Raw genomic sequence first — 27,574 nt, 5'->3', positions numbered from 1 at the left:
ACTGCTTGGAACCCTTGCCATTCGGCTCTTATCTCTGAGCACTCCGGCCCTCCACCTTCTAAGACTAACTGGTCTCAGCAGTGATCGCCCGCTTGGGACTGTTGCGTTATCATATTTGCTTTGTTGCAGTCACATCAAAATTCTGAAATAAATATTTAGCTTTTTGTATTTATTTAATAGGAATTACAAGATTCACATTAGTTACAAGTTATGGCACTAGATTATTGAAGATCGATTGTTGATCCAGGGATTTATTTTGATGCCATTCTAATTAAGTTAGTCGCGGATCCGTTGGTTTCGCTTTCTTTTTAATGTATTCTTCAAGGTCTTTATAATGTCCAAAGTCCTTTTCCCCTTCTAAAAAAAAGCCACAGGACCATAACCTGGTGAATTCTGATCCTTGTATCTATACACACTGCACTCTTATCCAGCCCTTCATATTTGTTCTACCATGTGCCAGTCTCTACCATATTTTTTAAGAGCTAGATCTTTTGATGTTGGTAATTGATCTAATAGACAGGAGATGTCTACTTCATCTAGGTTTTCACCATCTACTTTAAAGTTAGATTTCTTCCCCATTGTTACAACCTTTTGTTTTCCTTGTATTCTCTTTGTTCTCCAGCTTGCTTTATAAGGATCTTTAGATCATCTATATTTTTGGAAACCTTCAAGGGACACACAGAATATCTGCTATGACAATCCTGTCACATACAAAAAATTACAATAATGTCAGTACATTCTTTTTGTTTGTCTATTTATATATCTCTCTATTTAATCTTCTTGTATTTATGCATCTATTTCATCTACATATCTATTTATGTACTATATATATCAATCTGATCTCTCCATGTATGCATGCATCCTTTTTCCTCAACATATGTTTCTGTACTATTTTTCTAATTATCTATGATCTATTCATGTATGCATGCATCCCTGTTATCTACTTATCTATTTCTGTACTATATCTAATCTCTATCCATGTCTGCATGCATCCATTTTATCTACATATCTATTTCTGTACTATCTATCTCATCTCAATCCATTTATGCATCTATTTTATCTACATATCTATTTCTGTGCTATCTATCTATCTATCTCATATCTATCTATCAATCTATCTCATATCTATATATCTCATATCTATCTAATCTCAATCCATTTATGCATCTATTTTATCTACATATCTATTTCTGTACTATCTATCTATCTATCTCATATCTATCTATCAATCTATCTCCTATTGATCTATCTATCTATATCATATCTATCTAATCTCCATCCATTTTGTCTACATATCTATTTCTGTACTATCTATCTTATCTCCATCCATTTATGCATCTATTTTATCTTCGTATGTATTTCTGTACTATCTATCTATCTATCTCATATCTATCTATCTCCTATTTATTTATCTATCTATCTCTCTCATCTCTATCTGTCTATCTATCTCTGATCTATCTAATCTCCATCCATTTATGCATGCATCTAGTTTATCTACATATCTATTTCTGTACTTTCTATCTACCTATATCATATCTGTCTATATTTCTCATATCTATCTAATCTCCATCCTTTTATGCATCTATTTTATCTACCGTACATATCTATTTTTGTACTATATCTATCTAATCTCTATCCAAGTATGCATTCATCTATTTCGTATACATATGTGTTTCTGTACTTCTGTACTATCTATCTCTCCCTCTCTTTCTTTTTGTCTATACATCTACCTTCCACATATCTATCTAATGCAATATATATTTATGTGTGCATCTAATCTTTGTCATCATATGTTTCTATATGTCATTTTATAGAAACTTAGAATGTGTCGGTAGATAAGAACCATTTGGCCCATCTAGTCTGCCCAATTTTTCGTTATGCATGTATCAGCCTCCGTTCATACTTTATGTATGTCAGCCTTCTGTCTGTCTATCTATTAAAATGGATGTGCATAATTCTGTATCAGATATTTCTGGAATCTCAGGCTGTACATCTATACCATGTGATTTCAGCCCTGACATAGGCCACATTATAGGGCAGGCAGCTACAGTATGTATTGATTTATTGACCAGTTTAGCAGCCAATGTAAAATTTCACATGGGAGACGGTAAAGCTGCAGTCATCATCCCTATTTATAGATGTCTATGTGGGATCTATTTATCAATCTTGGGTATCTACAGTACCTATCTATTTCTCTATCTCATATCTATCTATCAATCTATCTCATATATTTCTATTTATTTATCTATCTTGCCACAAAATTCTAAATATTCCTATATTTATGCAGCATCTCAGTTCCTGCAATATTATGGATCAGGGCAGATCAAGGTTTTTGCTGGTCATTTTTATAACACAGTTATTAAGGACATCTTCTAATCCATCTGAACAATAAATGAATACTTTGATATGTTATCCGAATGTCTATAACATCTTCACTTCTCCATTTAAAGCAATCACAAAGTGGGAGTATTTTGTGAACTATAAGTACAAGGAATAGACTGCTGCTATATTGATCTCCTGCCATGTCCTGTCCTCTTTCTTTCTCCCTCTTTTCCTTCCTTGCTATTTCTCCCTTCCTACCTATCTTCATTCCTCTGTATCTTTTTCCTTCCTTTCTTTCTTTCTCTTTCTTCCTTCTTTCCTTCCTTACTTCCTTCCCTCTTCCTCTCTCTTTCTTCCTTTCCTTTTTTCCTTCTTTCCTCCATCCCTTCTTTCCTCCATCCCTTCCTTCCTCTGTCTTTTCTCTTTTTTGCTTCCCTCTTTCTTTCTTCCATCTTTTTCTCTTCCTTCCTTCCTTCTTCCTCTTTCTCTTCCTTCCATCTTCCTCTCTTTCTCTTCCTTCTTTCCCTCTTCCTCTCTCTCTCTCTCTCTCTCTCTCTCTCTCTCTCTCTCTCGCTCTCTTAATTCCTTCCCACTTCCTCTCTCTCTTCCTTCTTTCCTGCTTCCTCTTTTTTCTTCCTTCCCTCTTCCTCCCTTTCTCTTCCTTCCTTCTTCCTCCCTTTCTCTTCCTCCCATCTTTCTCTTTCTCTTCCTTCTTTCCCTCTCCCTCTATCTCTCTCTTCCTTCCTTCCTTCCTTCCTTCCTTCCTTCTTCCTCTCTTTCTCTTCCTTCCCTCTTCCTCTCTCTCTTCCTTCCTTCCTTCTTCCTCCCTTTTTCTTCCTTCCCTCTTCCTCTCTCTCTTCCTTCCTTCCTTCTTCCTCTCTTTTTCTTCCTTCCCTCTTCCTCTCTCTCTCTCTTCCTTCCTTCCTTCCTTCGTCCTCTTTTTTCTTCCTTCTCTCTCTCTCTCTCTCTCTCTCTCTCTCTCTCTCTCTCTCTTCCTTCATTCCTTCCTTCTTCCTCTCTTTTTCTTCCTTCCCTCTTCCTCTCTCTCTTCCTTCCTTCTTCCTCTCTTTTTCTTCCTTCCCTCTTCCCCTCTCTCTTCCTTCCTTCCTTCTTCCTCTCTTTTTCTTCCTTCCCTCTTCCTCTCTCTCTCTCTTCCTTCCTTCCTTCGTCCTCTCTTTTTCTTCCTTCCCTCTCCCTCTCTCTTCCTTCCTTCCTTCCTTCCTTCTTCCTCTTTTTCTTCCTTCCTTCTTCCTCTCTCTCCTCCTTCCTTCCTTCTTCCTCTCTTTTTGTTCCTTCCCTCTTCCTCTCTCTCTTCCTTCCTTCTTCCTCTCTTTTTCTTCCTTCCCTCTTCCCCTCTCTCTCTTCCTTCCGTCCTTCTTCCTCTCTTTTTCTTCCTTCCCTCTCCCTCTATCTCTCTCTTCCTTCCTTCTTCCTCTATTTTTGTTCCTTCCCTCTTCCTCTTTCTCTTCCTTCCTTCCTTCTTCCTCTCTTTTTCTTCCTTGCCTCACCCTCTCTCTCTCTTCCTTCCTCCTTCCTCTTTTTCTTCCTTCCTTCTTCCTCTCTCTCTTCCTTCCTTCCTTCTTCCTCTCTTTTTGTTCCTTCCCTCTTCCTCTCTCTCTTCCTTCCTTCCTTCTTCCTCTCTTTTTCTTCTTTCCCTCTTCCTCTCTCTCTCTCTCTTCCTTCCGTCCTTCTTCCTCTCTTTTTCTTCCTTCCCTCTCCCTCTATCTCTCTCTTCCTTCCTTCTTCCTCTCTTTTTCTTCTTTCCCTCTTCCTCTCTCTCTTCCTTCCTTCCTTCCTTCTTCCTCTCTTTTTCTTCCTTCCCTCTCCCTCTCTCTTCCTTCCTTCCTTCCTTCCTTCCTTCTTCCTCTCTTTTTCTTCCTTCCCTCTTCCTTTCTCCCTCCCTACCTCATTCATTCTCTATAGGACTTCTGAATATTGAGAACATTTCCTTTATCCCCCATCAACCTATGTGTTTATTGAGTGGTCCATGTATTCTGTGTAGCCAGTCCTATGTGAGCAGAACATTTCCTTCTCACATCTCTGCTGTTCTCAGTCTGATACAATCTGATATCAGCTCAGAGTTGAGTCTGTTTAATTCAACAACTATTATCTAGACTACATACAATTACAACAGACGTTCAGTATTATAGTAGAGCTGAATGAGTATTCAGTTTCTGGATATAAACCAGAATGTTCCCATTTATTCCCAGCAAACAGAGATCTTGCATATGGTAAATTACTGTATATAAGAAAGTTGCCTACGTTTTCATTATACATTGCAATAAGACTACAGCTTTCAGTCGGGCATGTTTTCTGCCTGTCACTATCATCTTGTTTCTATCAGAAATTATTCTCTACCTCCTTCAGTCATTTCATATTATAGTGATCCATTGTCTCTGTTCACATAGCACTTCCTTTGGATGGTCTTATGCCTTTTATGCTTTTAATTCAATATAACAAAGATTATCTGAAAAAAGAAAAAGATAAAGAAAAGCTGTCTTTCTGTAAAGATAAGCTTCTCTTACCTGCTCCCTACATAATACAGACTGGTTACTAGGGACACAATCCCTGAAAACCCCTATAACACACTGTAGTGTTACACATCCTTGGTGTAAATTCTCACCTAGTCAGATTACATATGGGAAAAATATCAGAAAATCAACAGCAAATCCATGCACTTTAAATGCCTAGGGGGCATTTACCTTTAGTAACCAGACTGTTTCAAATGACCCAGCTCTTCAGCTTAAAATGTGTATCTCGTGAGAAATGAAAACTTTACAATGCACTTAGATCCTTGTGTACAGTTCTATTGTGAAGTTTTTACCCTTTAAATGGGTTTTTATGGGACTAAATACAGGATATGCCATCAATCGCTGACCGGCGGTGTGCTGACATCCGGTACCCCGCCAATCAGCTATTTGGTGCCCGCACTACACAGTAAACAGAACCTAAACCCCTGCTCCATTCATTGTAAAGTATAGTGGTCGCACTAGGTAACTGCAGCTCAGCTACTATCACTTCAGTGGGAACTGAGCTGAGCCACCGCTATCCCATGAACAGTACAGAGCTTCTAATGTCAGGAGTTAGCAGTGCTGCTTTGCAGTTCTGGGGTCCTGGGTTTAAAGGGGTATTCCAGGATTTTTTTTTTATTTGACTATGCTACAGGGGCTGTAAAGTTAGTGTAGTTAATAATATAGTTTCTGTACCTGTGTGTGATGGTGGTCTTGCAATTCTTCTGTGATTTTTGCCTAAATGTTTATTTTTAACAGCATAAAAAAATGAGTCTTTGCTTCAATGGGTGGGGCAACCGCTGGGTGGGAGGAAGATCATTTTGCAAGAATTGTGGTTTTGCAAAAGCTGGAGGTACTCTGGTTAGAAAACACTGGACTGTTGCATGGAAGGGATAACAGGTGTGTTTCAATTGGCGGGGTGGCTGATTTGTGGGAGGGAGAAAAGTGATCTCACTTACTAACAAGGAATCATGGGACTTGTAGTTTGAGGGAATGAACTTCAACAGAAAATAGCCAGTTCACAAAAAGAAAGCCACAATGTTATGGATGACTGACAACATAGCCATTTAGCCCCAAGACAAGCACAAATCCTTTCTTAGCATATTCATTACTGTCTGGCATCTTATAGGATAACCCCTTTAAATTCCACCAAGGAAAGCTGTTTGTAGTGTTTATGTTCTCCTTATGTTTGTGTGGGTTTCCTGCTCTCCAAAACATACTGATATATGTCCCATTGGAAACAGGGACCAATTTATTGATGACAAGTATGTAGAGCACTGAGGAATATGTGGCGATTATAGAAATAAAGGAATAATTGTCATTAATAATAAATATGAGCTATTTATGCCAAACATTGCTGATTGCTAAACCAGGCAACCTTTAGGGGTCCCATAAAGGATTAATGGAGTGGTGGCCAAGCATGCTCTCTGCTACTCCCTTCAAGAGTGGGACAATTGACCTTTTCTCCTATGATTGGTCAGGTTCCCATTCCAGCTGTCTAAGAGCTCGTTCTCATGGCCGTTCTGCTCTGGTAAAGAGAGCTCCGTTGGTCAGGATGAGAGTTGAGCAGAGAATAAAACACTGTAAGTCTGATCTTTTTACTCCACTCAACTCTTGTAAAATACCAGACATTACCAATCATCTATCCTGTGGGCAGGGAATACGTTTTAATCTTGGGATGACCCCTTATATAGACATTGTTATCATTGTCATTTTACAAATGTTACAAATACATCGCAGCCGCAGGGCAGTCACAGTTACTTTTCCACAAGTCTGCTAGCTCAGTGTTATTCAACCTTTTTTGTGCAAAGGCACACTTTTTTCATGAAAAAAATCACGAGGCACACCACCATTAGAAAATGTTAAAAAAAATGTAACTCTGTGCCTATATCAGTATTTCCCAACCAGTGTGCCTCCAGCTGTTGCAAAACTACAACTCCCAGCGTGCCCGGACAGCCTTTGGCTGTCCGGGCATGCTGGGAATTGTAGTTTTGCAACAGCTGGAGGCACACTGGTTGGGAAACACTGGCCTATATTGACTATATATAAAGTAATATACAGATAAAGTAATAAACAAATTCCTATGCACACTGCATATATCTTATTTTCCCCCACATTAGGTTGGCAGTATAGTTACCCCCACATTAGGTTGTAGTTCCCCAACATTAGGTTGTAGTTCCCCAACATTAGGTTGTAGTTCCCCCACATTAGGTCCAGTATAGTTCCCCACATTAGGTCCAGTATAGTTCCCCCACGTTAGGCCCAGTATAGTCCCCCCACATTAGGTGCAGTATAGTTCCCCACATTAGGTCCATTATAGTCCCCCCACATTAGGTCCAGTATAGTCCCCCCACATTAGGTCCAGTATAGTCCCCCCACATTAGGTCCATTATAGTCCCCCCACATTAGGTCCAGTATAGTCCCCCCACATTAGGTCCAGTATAGTTCCCCCACATTAGGCCCAGTATAGTCCCCCCACATTAGGTCCAGTATAGTCCCCCCACATTAGGTGCAGTATAGTCCCCCCACATTAGGTGCATTATAGTTCCCCCACAGACATACAGCCTTCAGCCATACAGTGTATTACTGAAGGCTGTATGCCTGTGTACTGCCCCACTTCGGTGTTCCGAACACCGCTCTTCCGGTCCGGCTATAGCAGTAGGTCCCGGGACCGGAGGAGCGGTGCTCGGAACACCGAAGGAGACGCGCCGCTGGTAACACTTACCAAGTTGACAGCGCGCGTCCTCCTTGCTGCTCCGGTCCTCCGCAATTGTTGCTATGGGCGGACGTCAGTGATGTCCCTGCGTGCGCTACCTCCCGGCGGTCCCCGCATTTTTAAAGTAAACGCGGGGCCGCAGGGACTTAATAGAGGCATCCCTGTGTCCTGAAAGCAACTTTCTGGACACAGAGATGTCCCGCGGCAAAAACACCCGGCGGGTGTTTTTCCCACAGCACACCTTACACTATGTCACGGCACACTAGTGTGCCGCGACACAGTGGTTGAAAAACACTGTGCTAGCTCACATTATACCTGCCATTCTTTCCCTCTTCCCTGTTAGGCCATTGCTGCAGTCTCCTCTCACACTGCAGAGACTTCCTGCCTAAAACATTGCTGAGGCTGCTGTGATCACAGGACTTTATTAGTTAAAAAACAAGGATACTAAATGTCATGCTAAACCATATTGAGATATAATGGTTATACATCTAATACTGGAATGTAAGGCAGGCTATAAAACGTAAGGGGAATAAATGCAGGAGGGTCCAGTGTTAAAAAAAAATAAAAAAAAAATTAAGAAATATATTTGCTATACATTTCTCTAATATGTTATCAGGTTTCCTTTGCTCTGACTGGCAAGATAACATAGAATTTTGCTCCTATTTTATCAAATAAAAAAACAGAAATCGGACATATTCTAAGGTAGTAGGATCAGTTAGGCTCTGCTGATATCCATTAGATAAAGGGATTGTAATGGCTCTGTGCTTGTTGTGACGTCAGTGTGAACTGGGCCCTAGTTTACTTGATTAATAGCAAAGCACTGAAGAGATTGTCCCAGGATTAAATATTAACTATTAACTAAAGTAATTTAGAATGATAAAAAAAAAATGAAAATTGAAAAATGCTTCTTTGTCTAGATATTTCTGTTACATTTTTGTTATGGCTCCTCTGATGTTTTTTTTAAATTTTATTTCCTGTTAGAACCTCTACTTAAAGGGGTACTCCGGTGAAAGACAATTTTTTTCAAATCAACTGGTGTCAGAAAGTTAAACAGATTTGTAAATTACTTCTCTTAAAAAATCTTAATCCTTCCAGTACTTATCGGCTCCAGAGAAAGTTGAATTGTTCTTTTCTACCTGACCACAGTGCTCTCTGCTGACACCTTTGTCCGTGTAAAGAACTGTCTGGAGCAAGAGAGGTTTGCTATATGGATTTGTTCCTGCTCTGGACAGTTCCTGACATGGACAGAGGTGTCAGCAGAGAGCACTGTGGACAGACAGAAAAGAACAACTCAACTTCCTCTGGAGCATACAGCAGCTGATAAGTACTGGAAGGATTAATATTTTTTTTAATAGAAGAAATTTACAAATCTGTTTATCTTTCAGGAACCAGTTGATTTGCAAAAAAAATTTTTTTTCACTGGAGTACCCCTTTAATGTGTCAAGTACTGGTAAGAGCCAGCCTTATTACCCAGCCTACACAATAGAAGGGATCTAGGCCAGTGTTTCCCAACTAGTGTGCCTCCAGTAGTTCAAAAACTACAACTTCTAGCAGGCCCATTCTGGGAGTTGTAGTTTTGCAACAGCTGGAGGCACACTGGTTGAGTAACACTGATCTAGGCAGTCTAACTTAAAGGGGGAACCCCGCTGGAAAACATTTTAAATTTTTTTTATCACTTGGTGCTAGAAATTTAAACGGATTTGTAAATTACTTCTATTTAAAAATCTTAAAGGCCTACTCTGCTGCTCAGCAGTTTGTTCCAAATGCTGCCCCTTTAATCCTTTCTAGTACTTATCAGCTGCTGTATACTACACAGGAAGTTCTTTTCTTTTTGAATTTCCTTTCTGTCTGACACCTCTGTCCATCTCAAGAACTGTCCAGAGCAGGATAGGTTTGCTATGGGGATTTGCTCCTACTCTGGACAGTTCCTAAAATGGACAGAGGTGTCCGACAGAAAGGAACAGCAGCTAATATGTACTGGAAGGATTAAGAATTTTTTTTTTTTTAGCTTTATTTTATAAATATCATTTTACAATTCAGATGCATTAATACTTAAATATTCCACACAACCGCTAACGTATCATAACATATTTCATAAAATGTTTACAATTTTTAAAACCTCCCAACCCCTACCACCACCACCCACCCTCCTAACCCTCGGAGAAGAAGGAAGCGGGGAAGAAAAAAAAAAAGGAATTTATTAAGGTATGGGGAGCACTCAATCATCCCTCTCTACCAATATCTCCATGTTCTGTTCCATTCTCTCCATCCACTCTTACTCCTCATCCATTTCAATTCCCTATCTTTAATCATGTTTATTTCTCTTGTCCATTCTTTTATTTGGGGCTCCTCGACAGCTATCCAATTTTTTAAAATTACCAATCTTGCATAGAATAAAACTCTATGCAGAATATGCTCATATTTTCCCACATTATACATAACCCCCAGTAGATTAAATTCAATCGTCCGGGGGATCTGAATAGATGTCTTTTCCATCTCGCTTATCACTGATTCCCAAAATCTGGAGACTTTACTACATAGCCACATACCATGCAGATAGTCCGCTTCCTCTGCTCCACATTTCACGCATCGGGCCGAGGCTATTACACCCATCCTATATAGTTGAAGTGATGAATAATGAGCCATGTATACCAGCTTAAATTGCACAATTCTATGGTCCATACTCCGAGAAACCTTTCTAATATTCTGTGCAATGGTACTCCAACTGCTTTCTGGTAACTGGCCCACTGTATCTACCCATTTATCCCTAATTCTACTCGTACCATCTATCCCCACTATCGTGTTTAATCTTTTGTATATCACAGACAGTCCCTTTTTTTTATGTGGTCTAACTGCATCAGTGCATCTATCATATTGTGTCGCTGTGCTTGATATACTTCCTTATTTATTGTGTTTCTAAATGCGTGGTTAATCTGACAATAATATAGCCAGTCTCTATCTTTAACTCCATAAACCCTCTTGAGGTGCTCAAATGAATACAATTTTCCATTTTCAAACATTTGATCCAACGATTTTATACCTTTATTTTCCCAGAAGCTTGATTCAATTTCCACTAACTCTTGTAATTTATTGTTACCCCATAGGGGTGTGCATCCTATATTGTGATCAATGTGTAACATTTTTTTCATTTTATTCCACACCTTTTTAAATTTCCCCTTTAAAGTGCCATCGTATAAACCATCGTTTTGTGCTTATCTAGCTCAAGTGTTTCATATATGTTCTTTTTTTATTTACATCCACCACCATTTGTAAAAACCTTGACTCTTCCCAGTTCACAATGCGGACCAGCTGCGAGGCAAGGTAGTATAGCAGAAGGTTGGGCATACCCAACCCTCCCCGATCCCACGACGCCATGAACTTTCTATATTTTAGTCGAACCCTTTTTCTGCCCCATAGAAGCCTACCCAACATTACTTCTATATTACAAAACCAGGTATAACCTATCCACATTGGAGAGGCACTAAACACGAACAGAACCTGAGGGAGAACCACCATCTTAATAATCGCCATCCTTTCTGACATTGAGAGGGGCATCTTAATCCATGTTTCTACTCTCTTCTCTAACCTATTCAACAGAGGACATATTGACCAAGTATTTATCATTCGTGGCAGCTATTTTAACCCCTAGGTAAGAGAAACACTCAGATTTCCCCAGTATCTTCAGCTTACCCTCTAACTCCCCTATATCCTCATCTAGAGGTAGCAAGGTGGATTTACTCCAGTTTATTAATTGTTAAGATTTTTAAATAGAAGTAAATTACAAATCTGTTTAACTTTCTGGCACCAGTTGATAAAAATTTTTTTTTCAAGCGGAGTACCCTTTTAAGCCACTGAGCATTTCTGACCAATAGCCCTGGACAAATAAGGTGGGCATTCTAAATGAGAAAAAAAGAACACCAGGGGGCATCATAACAAGTATGTAACTGCAATTTCTAGACACAAGAGCATATTTATTAAACGTAATTAATTTGATTAATGATCAGTTACATTATGAAATGTATATATTTATTGGTGGGACATCGCATTCAACTTTCTATATGTAACTCTGTGACTAAAATAGGATCTTATTGACTTAAAATAGGTTCCATGAGGGTTGTGTCCATCATTCTGGGAGGAAGAATAGTACTTCATGCTGCACAATTGCTGTCAAAGGTGACAGAAACCCATATTAAAGCTCTGAGTGCCATTTTGGACAGAGCCTGAAAAGAAAAATAGAGTACAGTCTTTTCAGGTTTGCAAAATTACAGAATATACGACATCGGTGACACAAAGAACACACGGTTAGGAGTGAAATATAATAGTTTGGACATCATAAAGGATCATCTTAGACTTCATCAATAAACTTCTGACTTGTAGAGCTCTATATAATAATATACTCAGGAATAAACATAAAGCACATATAGGAATAAAGGACTAAGAGAAAGGAAAAACAGAAGCCCAGAGAGAAGACAGATTTATACGAGTGTTTTCCAACCGAACGTGTGTCATCTACCGGTGCCATTCATTTCTATGGGATCGCCGTTGGTGCTCGAGTGCTGTACTCGGGTCTTTTCAGCGCTCCCATAGAAATTAATGGAGCGCCTTCCACCTGCAGCACTCGCTCCTCACTGAGCACCGAGGCCTGCACAGGAGATTTCGGGGGGTTCCATTGGTCGAACCCCCCCCCCCCCCCCCCCCCCGCAATCAGCTACTGATAAAACGATAAGTTTATTTTCAATTGATTTCTCCTTTAAAAAAATAAAAATAAATAAACATTAAACAGTTTCACTGTTTTACTTACCTTTGCCTCTTTTCCTGCACTCCTACTCCTGTATGCGGAGCGTGACCACCGAGGCCGCTGATTGGCTGCGGGATTTATACGAGTGTTTTCCAACCAGTGTGCCACCCCAATAATTAGGGTCCTGTCATGAAAGGAGAACTTCAGCGAAAACTATATAAAGGATAGGGGATAGGTAGCTGATCGTGGGGGGGAACGTGTGTCGTCTACCGTTGCCATTCATTTCTATGGGATTGCCGTTGATGCTAGAGTGCTGTACTCGGGTCTTTTCAGCGCTCCCATAGAAATTAATGGAGCGCCTTCCGCCTGCAGCACTCGCTCCTCACTGAGCGTCGAGGCCTGCACAGGAGATTTCGGGGGGTTCCATTGGTCGAACCCCCCCCCCCCCTCCCCCCGCAATCAGCTACTGATAAGACGATAAGTTTATTTTCAATGGATTTCTCCTTTAAAAAAATAAATAAATAAATAAATAAACATTAAACTGTTTTACTTACCTTTGCCTCTGTTCCTGCACTCCTACTCCTGTATGCGGAGCGTGACCACCAAGGCCGCTGATTGGCTGCAGGAATCTGCTGCTCATGTAACACCAAAGCGCCAACCTCTCTCTGGACGGGGGATCAGCGCAGGAACGGAGGTGGAGGTAAAGAAAACAGTTTTTTTTTTTTGTTCTTTTTTTTTTAAAGATGGATGGATGACAAATTTAAGTGCCACTATGAAATTGGTGCCTGGGATTTGTCAAGCCCTGCTTTAGAGAAAGTTTAAATATTTTTTGATATGCTTTTTTTGTGTAAATAACTAAATTCAGCTATATATTCACATGTTACATATAAGTCCCTATGGTCACACATCCATACTATTAGGATTAGTTCCAAAAAAAAAAAAACTATTAAAGGGAACCAAGCACTAGATATTACCATATATAACACTTGACAACACATTTTTGCCCCATGGATGGTGAGGATATGACGTTCTCCCTTGCCACCCCATAAGTAGTCTGGGCAGGGAGCTATACTTACCAGGTCCTGTTGCTCCGGCCATAGTGACGCCCCCCTGGTGTGATTGACAGCCCGCGTCACCGCTCTGCGGCCTAAGCAGTGTTATATATGGTTATATATGGTGCTTGATTCCCATTAATCTACCTGTATGGTTTTGGTTTATTGGGGGGGGGGGGAACATAGGGAGAAAGCTGTCTACATTCATTAGGGTGCCTCGTATTTATCATTTACAAGGGCTTTCTGAAGTGGACGGTGCATCGAGTTTATTACGAGGAGCCTGGCTGTGTAGTGCTGATCAGATGATTTGTCATTCCGTAGGCTGCTTTGTTTCTATGCCGTATTAAGTTAATATTGGATTTTGAATTCTGTGCTTAAATTAAATTTGGTAGAATGATATCATAAAAGATGTGAGTGATTTTGCTTGTTATGGTGATAAAATTTCATGAGTGATTTCATTGGAAGCCATAAACACTTAATTGGAAGTTCCAGGACTTTTAGCAAATGCTAATAAGTTGCTGTTTTCAGTGTAGTTACTGCAGATGGTTAAGAGAAAGCATGAAATCACAATATCTATAAATGGAATGGGAACAGTATGGGAAGGTACTGACGTTGGTGTGACTAACATCCCTGGTGCTGCGCAGAAGAACCTTGTCTCTCCGCATGGAAAGGGGAATATTAAAAATGATGACGTTTCTTAGGCGAAGGTTGGGAAAACCCTTTTTAGTTTGCCTAAGAACACAAATAGTCATAGACTAGGGATATCCCTGAGAACCACTGCAAAGCATTCGGTCCAACCATGTACACTTCTTCCGTCATATTTAGCTGATCACTGTTTTCTGTTGCCAGATCCACACCAGACATCTGGTCATCAACCCTGTCTAAACCCTTCTCCAGTATTCATAGCATTAGGCCCCTCTGTAGTCACTGCAGCCCCCAAACACACACATACAATGTACCTTATCCCATTCATTCTCAGAATTATGACTTTCTTGTATTTAAGGCGATGGTTTGACCTTACAGTAGTCGGCACACACACCTATCTCATTAATCACAGTACTGGGGTAGCCTTCAAATGGGGGTGGTCTTTCCTCCCCTATTTATCTAGGGGTGTAGCTGGGGGTTATAAATGAGGCATGGGACTGAGCTTATGAGTGCAGAAGGTAGCGGGGTGCCAAAAATACACTCTGCCATGACCAGGTATTTATGAAACAGGGTTATGTGTGCACCTGGTGAAGGAAAACCTAAAAACCATAGCCATATCTCTTCCCTACCCTAGTGGCCACAGTAGTGGTATGTTTGCTCTCACAGTTGTCAAGACTGTAATTCTCCCTTTTTTAAGTAGTTACAGCTGCAATACCCCTCATGCCCTAAACATCTCCTTAGTTCCTTGCAGTACTCCACCAAGAGCTCATCTATTAGTGTAAGTGTATTACTGTCCTGACAGAGTCTACCCAATTCTTTTTTTGTTTAAGGCTTTATATATAGGAATTTAGGAAATAAAAAATAGATAAAAATGAGAATCATACAACCTATAATATAGGGCAGGGAATTAAAGAATTTAAGTTAAGAAGAAAATGAGAGGGAAAGGGAAAGAAGTAAGGGAAAAGAAAGCAAAGAAGGGGAGGCGGTGAAAGGGAGCATGTCCCAGTTTCTTGTTTTCAGAGTCCTGAAAGACATTCCAGTAGTACCAGGCCCATAGAAAATTGATCATTGTTTGGTCTTTGTGGAGTTTTTCTCAGATCTTCTTCTCTATTCACATTTTCAGAGAGGGGGGCTTCAGACGTCTCCTTAGAGCCTGAGTACCCAACTCTGTTATCATGTCCAGTATGCTGTTGGGTGTAAACATGATATTACAAAATGATAGTCAAAAGAGCAGGATTTCCCTGCAGGTCATAAAAGCGATGGGAGTCCCCTGTCAAACTACTGACTTGGGATTTTGGTGTCAGATAATGTCTCTGAGACACCCGGCCTGTTCTCTTTCATTGTATAAGTGGTATAGGTATTAGCTGAACTGCTGGGAGATGTGTGCGCTCCATTTACTGTTTCATGTTCTGCAAAATGGATCCTTAATTGCTTCAGCAACATAAAGCTTTGGTGTAATGCAAATGAAATAGTCTGGTTCTGCCATCTAATGATGTTGTCTTTGTTCTGTAATTTAGTGACTTGCAGAAATATTATATAATAAACACATTGGTTAACTTTAGCGCTGACAATAATTTTCTGTATAATTAGTATAGGCTTAAAGTGTGACACTCTGTGTGTTCATTATTAGCAGGTAACCTATGATAGCTACATTTTGTCTAATGGGTTTGTGTAATGGGATCAAGTCCAGTAATGATAGGTGTGAGAGCTGTCTGCACTGCTCTGTGGGTTATATAGACAGGAGTCTGAAATTAATGTTCCTCTAGTTATAGAACATAAACTTTTTTTTTTATATCACAGAAATTGTAGTATAGTAGAAACTCCCAATAGCGGGCACTTACGGGGAATAAAAAAAAGTGTCTTGAGAGATGTCTCCTATAGAGAAAAAAGGCTCAAAAATCTTTCTTAATGACCAAATACTAAAATTACCTAAAAAGAAAAAAATAAAACACTATAGGTGCCAGCATCTACACTTGGTCAATGTAGAAATGTAATAACCAAGGATTTTGTACAGTCTAGAGCAAGCTCACTGGTTTTGTTGTTTTTGGCATTTAGGGTTAACTTTAAAGGGGTTGTTCAGGAAGTAAAAACAAAATGTAAATTGTATATGCCTGGTGTAAAGCTAAAAAAAAAGTAATACTCACCTTCCATAATCCCCTGTAGCTGTCTGTCAGATGGCTTGTGAACCCTGTTCATCACCGATTCTCCCTGTGATAGGTCATCGACGCAGGAACTGCCTAGGCAACTAATCAGTGATTGGCTGTGTAGTGGGGCATTTCTTGTGGGCAGGAAGAGTGACAGTAACCAGAAAGTAGTGATGAGACCGACAGTTGCAGGGGATCGAGTGAGGTGAGTATAGCTTCTTTTTTATTTTTTACACTCCCCCCAGCCATGTTATCATTATTATTATTTATTATTATTATTATTTTATCCCCAGAAAACCCATATAAGAGGTTGAATATAGCGAGAAAAACATGGCTGTATTCTTTCTGAGACAATGCAAGTAGGTTGTGTCTGGCATTGCAACTTGTCCGAATTCACTTGACTGTGGCTGAGCTGCAGTACCACAAACAGCGTTTGGAAAAGAGAGTAACTGTTTCTGGAAGAAAGCAGCCATGTTTATCTGATCTCATACAACCTCTATAATAGACGACAAATCAAATACTGCAGTAACATTGGTATCATTCCTTGCCTGAGGCTTAAAGGGGTACTCTATTAGGAAGCATTTTTTGTTAAATCAACTGGTGCCAGAAAGTTAAACAGATTTGTAAATGAATTCTATTTAAAAATCTTAACCCTTCCAGTACTTATCAGCTGCTGTATGGTCCACAGGAAGTTCTATTTTTTTTTGCATTTCTTATCTGTCTGACCACAGTGGTCTTTGCTGAAACCACTGTCCATTTTAGGAACTGTCCTGAGCAGGATAGGTTTGCTATGGGGATTTGCTTGTACTCTGGACAGTTCCTAAAATGGACAGAGGTGTCAGCAGAGAGTACTGTGGTCAGTCAGAAAGGAAATTCAAAAAGAATAGAACTTCCTTGGGAGCATACAGCAGCTGATAAGTACTGGAAAGGTTAAGATTTTTAAATAGAAGTAATTTTTAATTTACAAATATGTTTAACTTTCTGGCACCAGTTGATTTAAAAAAAATGTTTTCCAGTGGAGTACCCCTTTAACCCCTTAAAGGGGTACTCCGGTGACAGCTATCACGCCCCCTCCTGTAGGCTTGCATTGAGGGGCGGAGCGTGACATCACATGGGGCGGGGCATGACGTCACACGCCGCCCGCCCTGTAGTCACCGGTAATCCGTCCCGGAGCGAACATGCTCCGTAGACTGATTACAAACGGGGTGCCGCGTGCATGATCCCGGGGGTCCCCAGCGGTGGGACTCCTGCGATCAGGCATCTTATCCCCTATCCTTTGGATAGGGGATAAGATGTCTGTCACGATTCGGCTAGCTGGAGGTGGATCCTCTGTGCCAGAGAGGGATTGGCGTGGACCGTGTCGGTGGACTGGTTCTAAGTTGCTACTCACCAGAGCCCGCTGCAAAGCGGGATGGTCTTGCAGCGGCGGTAGCAACCAGGTCGTATCCACCGGCAACGGCTCAACCTCTCTGACTGCTGAGATAAGCGCGGTACAAGGGAGTAGACAAAAGCAAGGTCGGACGTAGCAGAAGGTCAGGGCAGGCAGCAAGGATCGTAGTCAGGGGCAACGGCAGGAGGTCTGGAACACAGGCTAGGAACACACAAGGAAATGCTTTCAGTGGCACAATGGCAACAAGATCCGGCGAGGGAGTGCAGGGGAAGTGAGGTATAAGTAGGGAGTGCACAGGTGAGGATACTGATTAGGCCTGCTGCGCCAATCAGTGGCGCAGTGGCCCTTTAAATCGCAGAGACCCGGCGCGCGCGCCCTAAGGAGCGGGGCCGCGCGCGCCGGGACAACACAGACGGGGAACGGGTCAGGTACGGGAGCCGAGATGCGCATCGCGAGCGGGCGCGTCCCGCATCGCGAATCGCATCCCGGCTGGGAGTAATATCGCAGCGCACCCGGTCAGCAGGTCTGACCGGGGCGCTGCGAATGAGAGAACGCTGCGATCGCTCCGGGGAGGAGCGGGGACCCGGAGCGCTCGGCGTAACAGTACCCCCACCCCCCTTGGGTCTCCCCCTCTTCTTGGAGCCTGAGAACCTGAGGATAAGACTTTTGTCCAGGATGTTGTCCTCAGGTTCCCAAGATCTCTCCTCTGGGCCACAATTCTCCCAGTCAACCAAGAAGAATCTTTTACCTCTGACCGTCTTGGATGCTAGAATCTCCTTCACCGAAAAGACGTCAGATGAACCGGAAACTGGAGTGGGAGAAACAACTTTGGGAGAGAAGCGGTTAAGGATGAGTGGTTTAAGGAGAGAGACATGGAAGGCATTGGGAATACGGAGAGAAGGAGGAAGAAGGAGTTTGTAAGAGACTGGGTTGATCTTGCACTTGATTTTGAAAGGACCAAGATAGCGTGGTCCCAGTTTATAACTGGGGACACGAAAGCGGACATACTTAGCGGAGAGCCATACCTTGTCTCCGGGAGCAAAAATGGGGGGAGTTCTTCTTTTCTTATCGGCAAATTTTTTCATCCGGGATGAAGCCTGTAAAAGAGAATTTTGGGTTTCTTTCCATATGGTGGAAAGGTCTCGAGTCACTTCATCAACAGCGGGCAAACCAGAGGGCATGGGAGTAGGGAGGGGAGGAAGAGGGTGACGGCCGTACACCACGAAGAATGGGGATTTAGCAGAAGATTCGGAGACTCTGAAGTTGTATGAGAATTCGGCCCATGGTAGAAGATCTGCCCAGTCATCCTGGCGGGAGGAAACAAAATGTCGCAAATAGTCACCCAGGACCTGATTAATTCTTTCTACTTGCCCATTGGATTGGGGATGATAAGAAGAAGAGAAGTTTAATTTGATCTTGAGCTGCTTACAGAGGGTCCTCCAGAATTTAGACACAAATTGAACGCCTCTATCCGAGACGATATGCGTGGGCAACCCGTGAAGGCGAAAAATGTGTATAAAAAATTGCTTTGCCAACTGAGGCGCCGAAGGAAGGCCTGGAAGAGGGATAAAATGTGCCATCTTGGAGAATCGATCAACGACCACCCAAACAACTGTGTTGCCACGGGATAAAGGCAAGTCAGTAATAAAGTCCATACCAATCTGTGACCAAGGTTGTTCAGGAACAGGCAGAGGATGAAGGAGACCAGCAGGCTTCTGGCGAGGAGTCTTATCCCGGGCACAGACAGAGTCCCCATCAAATTTATCCGGCAAGGATAATCGGAGGCTGGAAGCGGCCACTCGCTGCGGAGGAGGTGCAGGAGCTGGCGGAGGAGATGATTGCTGAAGCTGTGGTAGTAGCTGCTGTAGCATCACTGTCAGTTGAGACAGCTGGTGGCCTTGTTGCGCTATCTGTTGCGACTGCTGGGCGACCACCGTGGTGAGGTCGGCGACAACTGGCAGCGGGACCTCAGCGGGATCCATGGCCGGATCTACTGTCACGATTCGGCTAGCTGGAGGTGGATCCTCTGTGCCAGAGAGGGATTGGTGTGGACCGTGTCGGTGGACCTGTTCTAAGTTGCTACTGGTATTCACCAGAGCCCGCCGCAAATCGGGATGGTCTTGCAGCGGCGGTAGCAACCAGGTCGTATCCACCGGCAACGGCTCAACCTCTCTGACTGCTGAGATAAGCGCGGTACAAGGGAGTAGACAAAAGCAAGGTCGGACGTAGCAGAAGGTCAGGGCAGGCAGCAAGGATCATAGTCAGGGGCAACGGCAGGAGGTCTGGAACACAGGCTAGGAACACACAAGGAAACGCTTTCACTGGCACAATGGCAACAAGATCCGGCGAGGGAGTGCAGGGGAAGTGAGGTATAAGTAGGGAGTGCACAGGTGAGGATACTGATTAGGCCTGCTGCGCCAATCAGTGGCGCAGTGGCCCTTTAAATCGCAGAGACCCGGCGCGCGCGCGCCCTAAGGAGCAGGTACGGGAGCCGAGATGCGCATTGCGAGCGGGCGCGTCCCGCATCGCGAATCGCATCCCGGCTGGGAGTAATATCGCAGTGCACCCGGTCAGCAGGTCTGACCGGGGCGCTGCGAATGAGAGAACGCTGCGAGCGCTCCTGGGAGGAGCGGGGACCCGGAGCGCTCGGCGTAACAATGTCTAAGCACCGGAGTACCCCTTTAAGGACTCAGGGCGTATGGGTATGCCTTGTCTTCCTGGTACTTAAGGACCCAGGGCGTACCTGTACACCCATGGGAATTTCGGTCCCCACTGCGTGCCAGGTGGGGACAGGACCGGGATGACTGCTGATATCTATCAGCAGGCATCCCGTGCAAATGCCCAGGGGGGTCAATTCAGACCGGCGAATTGCGGCGATTCCGGGTCAGTCGGGTCTCTGGTGACCCCGTGACCCGGAAAAAAAGGGTGTCCGAGACAGCCCCATTCACCCTTACCCAGCACGGTTAGAACCTTACAATCACGTGATTGATCGGACGGAACAACCGATTAATCACTGTCCTGCTGGGCGGCGATCAGGGCCAGCGGGGGTCTCCTACCTTTCCCTGGTTCGGCAGGGGTCCCCTCAGGAGCGGCGGCTGCGGTGCCGGTGGCAGGATCGGTGGCAGCATTGGCGATGGTCTCGACAGTGCAGACGGCAGGATACTGCAGGAGGTGAGGCCTGTTCACCTCCTGCTGTTGCTTAGCAACAACTCTCAGTATGCACAGCCAAAGGGCATGCTGGGAGTTGTACTTTTGCAACAGCTGGAGTTCCAATTACAACTCCCAGCATTCCCTTTGGTAGTCTGTGCATGCTGGAGGTTGTAGTTATGCAAAAGCTGGAGGCGCATTTTTTCTATGAAAAAGTGTGCATCCAGCTGTTGCATAACTACAACTCCCAGCATGCACAGACTACCAAAGGGCATGCTGGGAGTTGTAGCTGTGTGCCTCTAGCTGTTGCAAAACTACAACTCTCAGCATGCCCTTTGACTGTCAATTTTTGCGACAGCTAAAGGTTTGCCCAACCCCCCACGTCCCCAGAGTTTTCTGCTACAAGCTTGAGATGCGGCAAATTTTCCGCCGCAGCCCAAACTCACCGCAAGAAACTCACTGTAAACCCGACCGTTTGAATGTAATCTAAAAACACTACACTACAGTACACAAAATAAAAATTAAAACACTACATATACACATACCCCAATACAATCCCCCCCCCCCCCCCCCCCCCCCCCCACCCCCCGAATATAAAAAAAAATGTCTTTAACACTGTTTCCAAAACGGAGCCTCCAGCTGTTGAAAAACAACAACTCCCAGTATTGCCGGACAGCCACTGACTGTCAAGGCATGCTGGGAGTTTTGCAACAGCTGGAGACGCCCTGTTTGGGAAACACTGCCGTAGGGTATTTTGGTGGCGGATGCAAATCCCCAAAATAGGCCTCAAATGCGAATGGCGCTCTCTCACTTTGGAGCCCTGTCGTATTTCAAGGAAACAGTTTAGGGCCACATATGGGGTATTTACCTACTCCGGAGAAATAGCGTTACAAATTTTGGGGGGCTTTTTCTCCTTTTACCCCTTATGAAAATTAAAATTACACTAACATGCTGGTGTTGCCCCATACTTTTAATTTTCACTAGCAGTAAAAGGAAGAAAAAAAAAAGCCCAAATTTGTAACGCAATTTCTCCTGAGTACGGAAATACCCAATATTTGGGTGTAAAATGCTCTGTGGGTGCACAACAGGGCTCAGGAGTGAGAGCGCACTATGTACATTTGAGGTCTAAATTGGTGATTTGTACAGGGGTGGCTGATTTTACAGCGGTTCTGACATAAACGCAAAACAATGAATACCCACATGTGATCCCATTTTGGAAACTACACCCCTCACGGAATGTAGCAAGGGGTATAGTGAGCCTTAACACCCCACAGGTGTTTTACGGATTTTTGTTAAAGTTGGATGTGAAAATATGTGAATGTAAAGTGCTATGCGGGCGAACTACAATGCTCATAAGAGAAGGAGCGCCATTGGGATTTTGGAGAGAGAATGTATGCGAAATGGAAGGCCATTTGTGTTTACAAAGCCCCCATAGTGTCAGAACAGTGCCCCCCCCCTCACATGTGACCCCATTTTGGAAACTACACCCCTTACAGAATTTAATAAGGGGTAAAGTGAGCATTTAGAACCCACAGGTGTCTGACAGATTTTTGGAACAGTGGTCCGTGAACAGCCCTCTGTTCCAAAGATCTGACAAACGCCAGTGGGGTGTAAATGCTCACTACACCCCTTATTAAATTCTGTGAGGGGTGTAGTTTCCAAAATTGTGAAGTCGGGGGACTTCTATTCCAATCAAATTCTCTCTCCAAAAGTTCAATGGCACTCCTTCTCTTCTGAGCATTGTAGTTCGCCCGCAGAGCACTTTACATCCACATATAGGGTATTTCCATACTCAGAAGAAATGGGGTTACAAATTTTAGGAGTCTTTTTCTACTATTACTATTACCCCTTGTGAAAATGAAAAATTTGGGGTAACACCAGCATTTTAGTGAAAAAAAATCTAATTTTTCATTTACACATTCAACTTTAGCGTAAATGTGTCAAACACGTGTGGGGTGTTAAGGCTCACTGTACCCCTTGTTACATTCCTTGAGAGGTGAAGTTTCCAAAATAGCATGCCATGTGTTTTTTTTGTTTTTTTGTTTTGCTGTTCTGGCACCATAGGGGCTTCCTAAATGCGACATACCCCCCCTAAAACCATTTCAGCTAAATTACCTTTCCAAAAGACAAATGTGACTCCTTCTCTTCTGAGCATTGTAGTGCGCCAGAAGAGAAGTTGACGTCCACACATGGGGTATTTCCATACTTTCCTATTACCACTTGTAAAAATGTAAAATTTGGGGGGAAACTACCATTTTAGTGGGAAAAAAAATTAACACAGTCTTCAAACACATGTGGGGTGTTAAGGCTTACTGTACCCCTTGTTACATTCCTTGAGGGGTGTAGTTTCTAAAATAGTATGCCATGTGGGGGGGTTTGCTGTTCTGGCACCATAGGGGCTTCTTAAATGTGACATGCCCCCAAAAAAACATTTCAGAAATAAAAACTCTCCAAAATCCCACTGTCGCTCCTTCCCTTCTGAGCCCTCTAGTGCACCCACAGAGCACTTGACATACACATATGAGGTATTTCCTTACTCAAGAGAAATTGGGCTACAAATTCTAGGAAGATATCTCTCCTTTTACCCCTTGTAAAAATTCAAAAACTGAGTCTACAAGAACGTGCCAGTGTAAAAAAATTTGCTGCTATTCCTGTTAAACACCTAAAGGGTGAATGTCATTTTGAATACTTTGAGGGGTGCTGTTTTTATAATGGAGTCATTTATGTGGTATTTCCTATAAGAAGGCCCTTCAAATCCAATTTAAAACTGAAATTTTCGATTGTGAAAATTTTGTGAAAAATTGGAAACCTGCTGTTATACTTTGAAGCCCTCTGATGTCTTCCAAAAGTAAAAACATGTCAACTTTATGATGCAAACAGAAAGTAGACATATTGTATATGTGAATCAATATATAATTTATTTGGAATATTCATTTTCCTTATAAGCAGAGAGTTTCAAAGTAAAAAAAAAAAAAGCTAAATTTTTGGAATTTTTCACCAAGAAATGATGCAAGTATCTATGACATTTTACCACTAACATAAAGTAGAATATGTCACGAAAAAACAATCTCGGAATCAGAATGAAAGGTAAAAGCATCCCAGAGTTATTAATGCTTAAAGTGACAGTGGTCAGATGTGCAAAAAATGGCCGGGTCCTTAAGCTGAAATGGGCTGGGTCCTTAAGGGGTTAAATAACCTGTTAAATGCTGTGTTAAATTCCTAACATCAAATATTTGAAAATGGTTTAGGTTAGTAATACATAAGGGTTAAAAATGCCTAGTTACATTGAATGCCGTCATACATAGAATATTTGCCGATTACTCAATTCTGCATTAGTAAAGCAAATGGCTTTTGAACCTCCCTGCAGTTGCTAACCCAAGATAAATCAAATATTTGCAAACATTATAAAGAAGAGGAAGCATAAGAATAGATTTTCTTAGCATAAAACATGGTCCTTGGTTTAGATCACTAGAACTCCAAGTGCATTTTATGCTTATGCTTATTTATTTTTCTAGTAGTATCAAAGGAAAAAATCTTGAGCTAATGTACAGAATATGTAAAATGTATGCTTTCCAATGCAGATTGTACAGAAAAAGCCCAGTTCAAGGGAAAGCAATTACTTCTTTACATCACATCTGACAGATTTACATACAAACGCTTTTCCATGTAAATACCTCTCTGAAATAAATGTGTGCAAAGTTCATATACTATAGATAGATAGATATTCAATATAGATATTTAATATACCGTATTTTCCGCCGTATAAGACGCACTTTTTCTTCCCCAAAACTGGGGGGGAAAAGTCGGTGCGTCTTATACGGAGAATACACCCCTATCGCGGCGGTCCCTGCGGCCATCAACGGCCAGGACCCCTGGCTAATACAAGACATCACTGATTGCGGTGATGCCCTGTATTAACCCTTCAGACGCGGCGATCAAAGCTGACCGCCGCATCTGAAGCGAAAGTGACACTAACCCGGCTGTTCAGTCGGGCTGTTCGGGACCGCCGCGATTTCACCGCGGCGGTCCCGAACAGCCCGACTGAATAGCCGGGTTAGTGCTTACAGGACATCGGGAGGGACCTTACCTGCCTCATCGGTGTCTTCTCCGTTCAGGGATCCCCTGTATGGCCGGCGCTCTCCTTCCTCGTCATCACATCGTCACGTACGTGCGTCGGCGTGCGTAACGACGTGTTGGCGGCGATGGAGAGCGAGGATACCCGGCCGGCAGCAGAGACGTTCCGGAGCAACGGGGACGCGGCGACAGCGATGGAGCGACATCCAGGGCAGCGGTGACGGGTCCGGAGCGGCGGGGACACGTGAGTATTACCTCCTATGCAGTGGTCTTCAATCTGCAGACCTCCAGATGTTGCAAAACTACAACTCCCAGCATGCCCTGACAGCCAACGGCTGTCCGGGCATGCTGGGAGTTGTAGTCTTGCAACATCTGGAGGTCCGCAGGTTGAAGACCACTATTGGGTTCAAAATCTTTATTTTTTTTAGATTTTTGCACCTATAAATTGGGTGCGTCTTATACGCCGGTGCGTTCTATAGGACGAAAAATACGGTAGATGGATATGAAATAGATTGCTTAAATATATCTCTGAAGGTGTAAATGTGTTATAGATATGGACATCAGAACTCATTTTTAAAGCGCATCTTCATATATTTAGGATAATAACACCAATGATATAAAGGAATGAATAGATAAATGTATTGTATGAAGTAAATTGTGCTAAATATATTTGTTCTGTTGTGAATTTCACTGTCTTGCCTTCAAATGGAGCATCAAGGGGGAATTTATTAATGGTTTTTGTGTAGGTTTTGATGAAAAAGCGTTGAAATTTGCGACTTCCTGTGTTTTGTTCAAAAATGAGAGCACTGCACAAAATTTTTTATGGCTTTTTTAAACTAGTTGTCTGGTAAACCTTGGTTGGTTGTCTGGTTTAATCTTGGGAAATGACAACTTCTTGGAAAATCTCTCTGCAGATTTTCCGCTACTAATTGTCTTATCCAAGAAAGTCAATGGGTAGAAAAATAAGCAGCAGAAAACCTGCAGCAAAATATGCACGTGTGCATGTACTCTTAAAGGGGTACTCCGCCCCTGGCATCTTATCCCCTATCCAAAGGATAGGGGATAAGATGTTAGATCGCCGCGGTCCAGCTGCTGTGGACCCCGGGGATCGCCACTGCGGCACCCCGCCATCATTACTGCACATCATCATTGGATAGGGGATAAGATGTCTAGCGCCGGAGTACCCCTTTAAAGAGATTTTCCAAGTAGTTGTGATTTCCCATGACTAAGCAGGCAAGGTTCACACAGTGTATTTTCAAATGTATTTAGTTTTCCCATTCCACCACTGGTTTAACAATTTAACACAATGTACTGTATGATAAAGAATATGAATCTGGGAAAATCTGATTGGTTGCTATTGGCAACTGTTTCACGCTAATTTTCACAGGGTATAATTAGCCTCCCCGTTGCTGTTACAAGGTCGGGTACTGATTCTAAAGCCAAACAGCTCTGGCGGCTTCTGTCAGGGAAGAGTTGGGAGGCCCCCATGCTCTTTAGAAAGTTGACGTGCCCCGCAGAAGTCATCGGTATGGCTGAATGACTGAATTGATACTAAAGTATATGGGGACCTTAATGTGTATGGCCAATTTTAGTTGGGACAGAGTGGGTATCTATACCAAGTTATTGTCAGCAGGAGCTGAGGGTATTAAAAGAAGAGTTGGAGGAACACTCAGTCTGTCTCTTTGGAACCAGGTTTTATTTGACGTGACACTCAATAGATGAAATGTTATGTATGATCATTTCTATTCCTTTCTCCTACAGAGTTCTATTATCGTTCTTTTGAATAGAAAAAGTGCATTTACTTTGTAATGCATATACTACTTATAAGTTGAAAGAATTAATCTGAGGTTTCTTGAAGGAAGTTAAGATAGGGTACATTGAGATTTCCTTGCAGTTAATACATGCTATTGTTAATTATGCTAATCAATAAGAACATAAGCAATTAACTACATTGCGGTAATAGCGTGTGCTTCTTGTCAGTATAAACAATGGGTAATTCTGTAAGGTGATGAGGGAATGGGCCCATGCGGTCCTTTTTTTTTTTTTTCCTTGATGCTTTTGTACCATTTTTGTTACTATTTTTGTTCTGTTTTACAGAGAGCCGAATGATTCTTGATGCCTTTGCCCAGCAGTGTAGCAGAGTACTCAGCCTGTTGAACTGTGGAGGAAAACTTATGGACTCCAAGCCTTCCCAGTCTCTGGTGTCATGTGTGAAACAGGAAAATAGTGGTTACAGTGAGCGGTCAGAGCAATGTCAGTATAGTAAAGTCTTTCACAGTCAACAAACCAGATGTAGAAATGCAGTTCATTCAAAAAAAGCAACAGACCTCAGCATTTTTGAGGGTCTTCACAGATTCACTCCAAAACTACCTATTGGCTGGCAGCTTTCCTGCTCGTAATACCTCATCGTCAAGTGATTATGGTCACTTGACAGACATGGATGTGCTTTCGTCTTCTCCAGTGCACACAATGGGTGGATGGGCATCTCCTGCAACCTCTGAATCACATGGCCACCCATCTTCTTCAACACTTCCAGAAGAGGAAGAGGACGACGAAGAAGAAGGCTACTGTCCAAGGTGTCAGGAGCTAGAACAAGAAGTCATCTGTCTACAGCAAGAGAATGAGGAGCTCAGAAGGAAATTAGAAAGTATACCAGGTATTTTACAGCTTTCCTTGTATGTTATTATGATGTTTAGCCATCAGTGTGATTAAACAGTTGTCCAAAGTCAAGGTTGTGTCTACCACTATCTACAATTACATGTTAAGAGTCAGGTGAGGGTTTGCTGTGTACTATAGTACATTCATTAAAACATTTACAGCCCAAACAAAGAAATGT

At 42.5% G+C, this 27,574-nt stretch overlaps 1 protein-coding gene across 1 annotated transcript in view; it reads left to right on the top strand.

The window, feature by feature from the left end:
• The window catches only part of BEND4 (BEN domain containing 4), a 139,036-nt gene that overhangs the window by 33,792 nt on the left and 77,670 nt on the right, over window positions 1-27,574 (top strand). The window contains 2 exon segments of the mRNA XM_056557173.1: window positions 26,836-27,019; window positions 27,021-27,394. Coding sequence (XP_056413148.1) covers window positions 26,836-27,019; window positions 27,021-27,394 — 558 coding nt within the window.

This window comes from Hyla sarda, chromosome 1 (genome assembly GCF_029499605.1).
Source record: "Hyla sarda isolate aHylSar1 chromosome 1, aHylSar1.hap1, whole genome shotgun sequence".
NCBI lineage: Eukaryota > Metazoa > Chordata > Amphibia > Anura > Hylidae > Hyla > Hyla sarda.
Note: the sequence above shows the minus strand (reverse complement) of the source record. Positions and strands in the feature narration are given on the sequence as shown.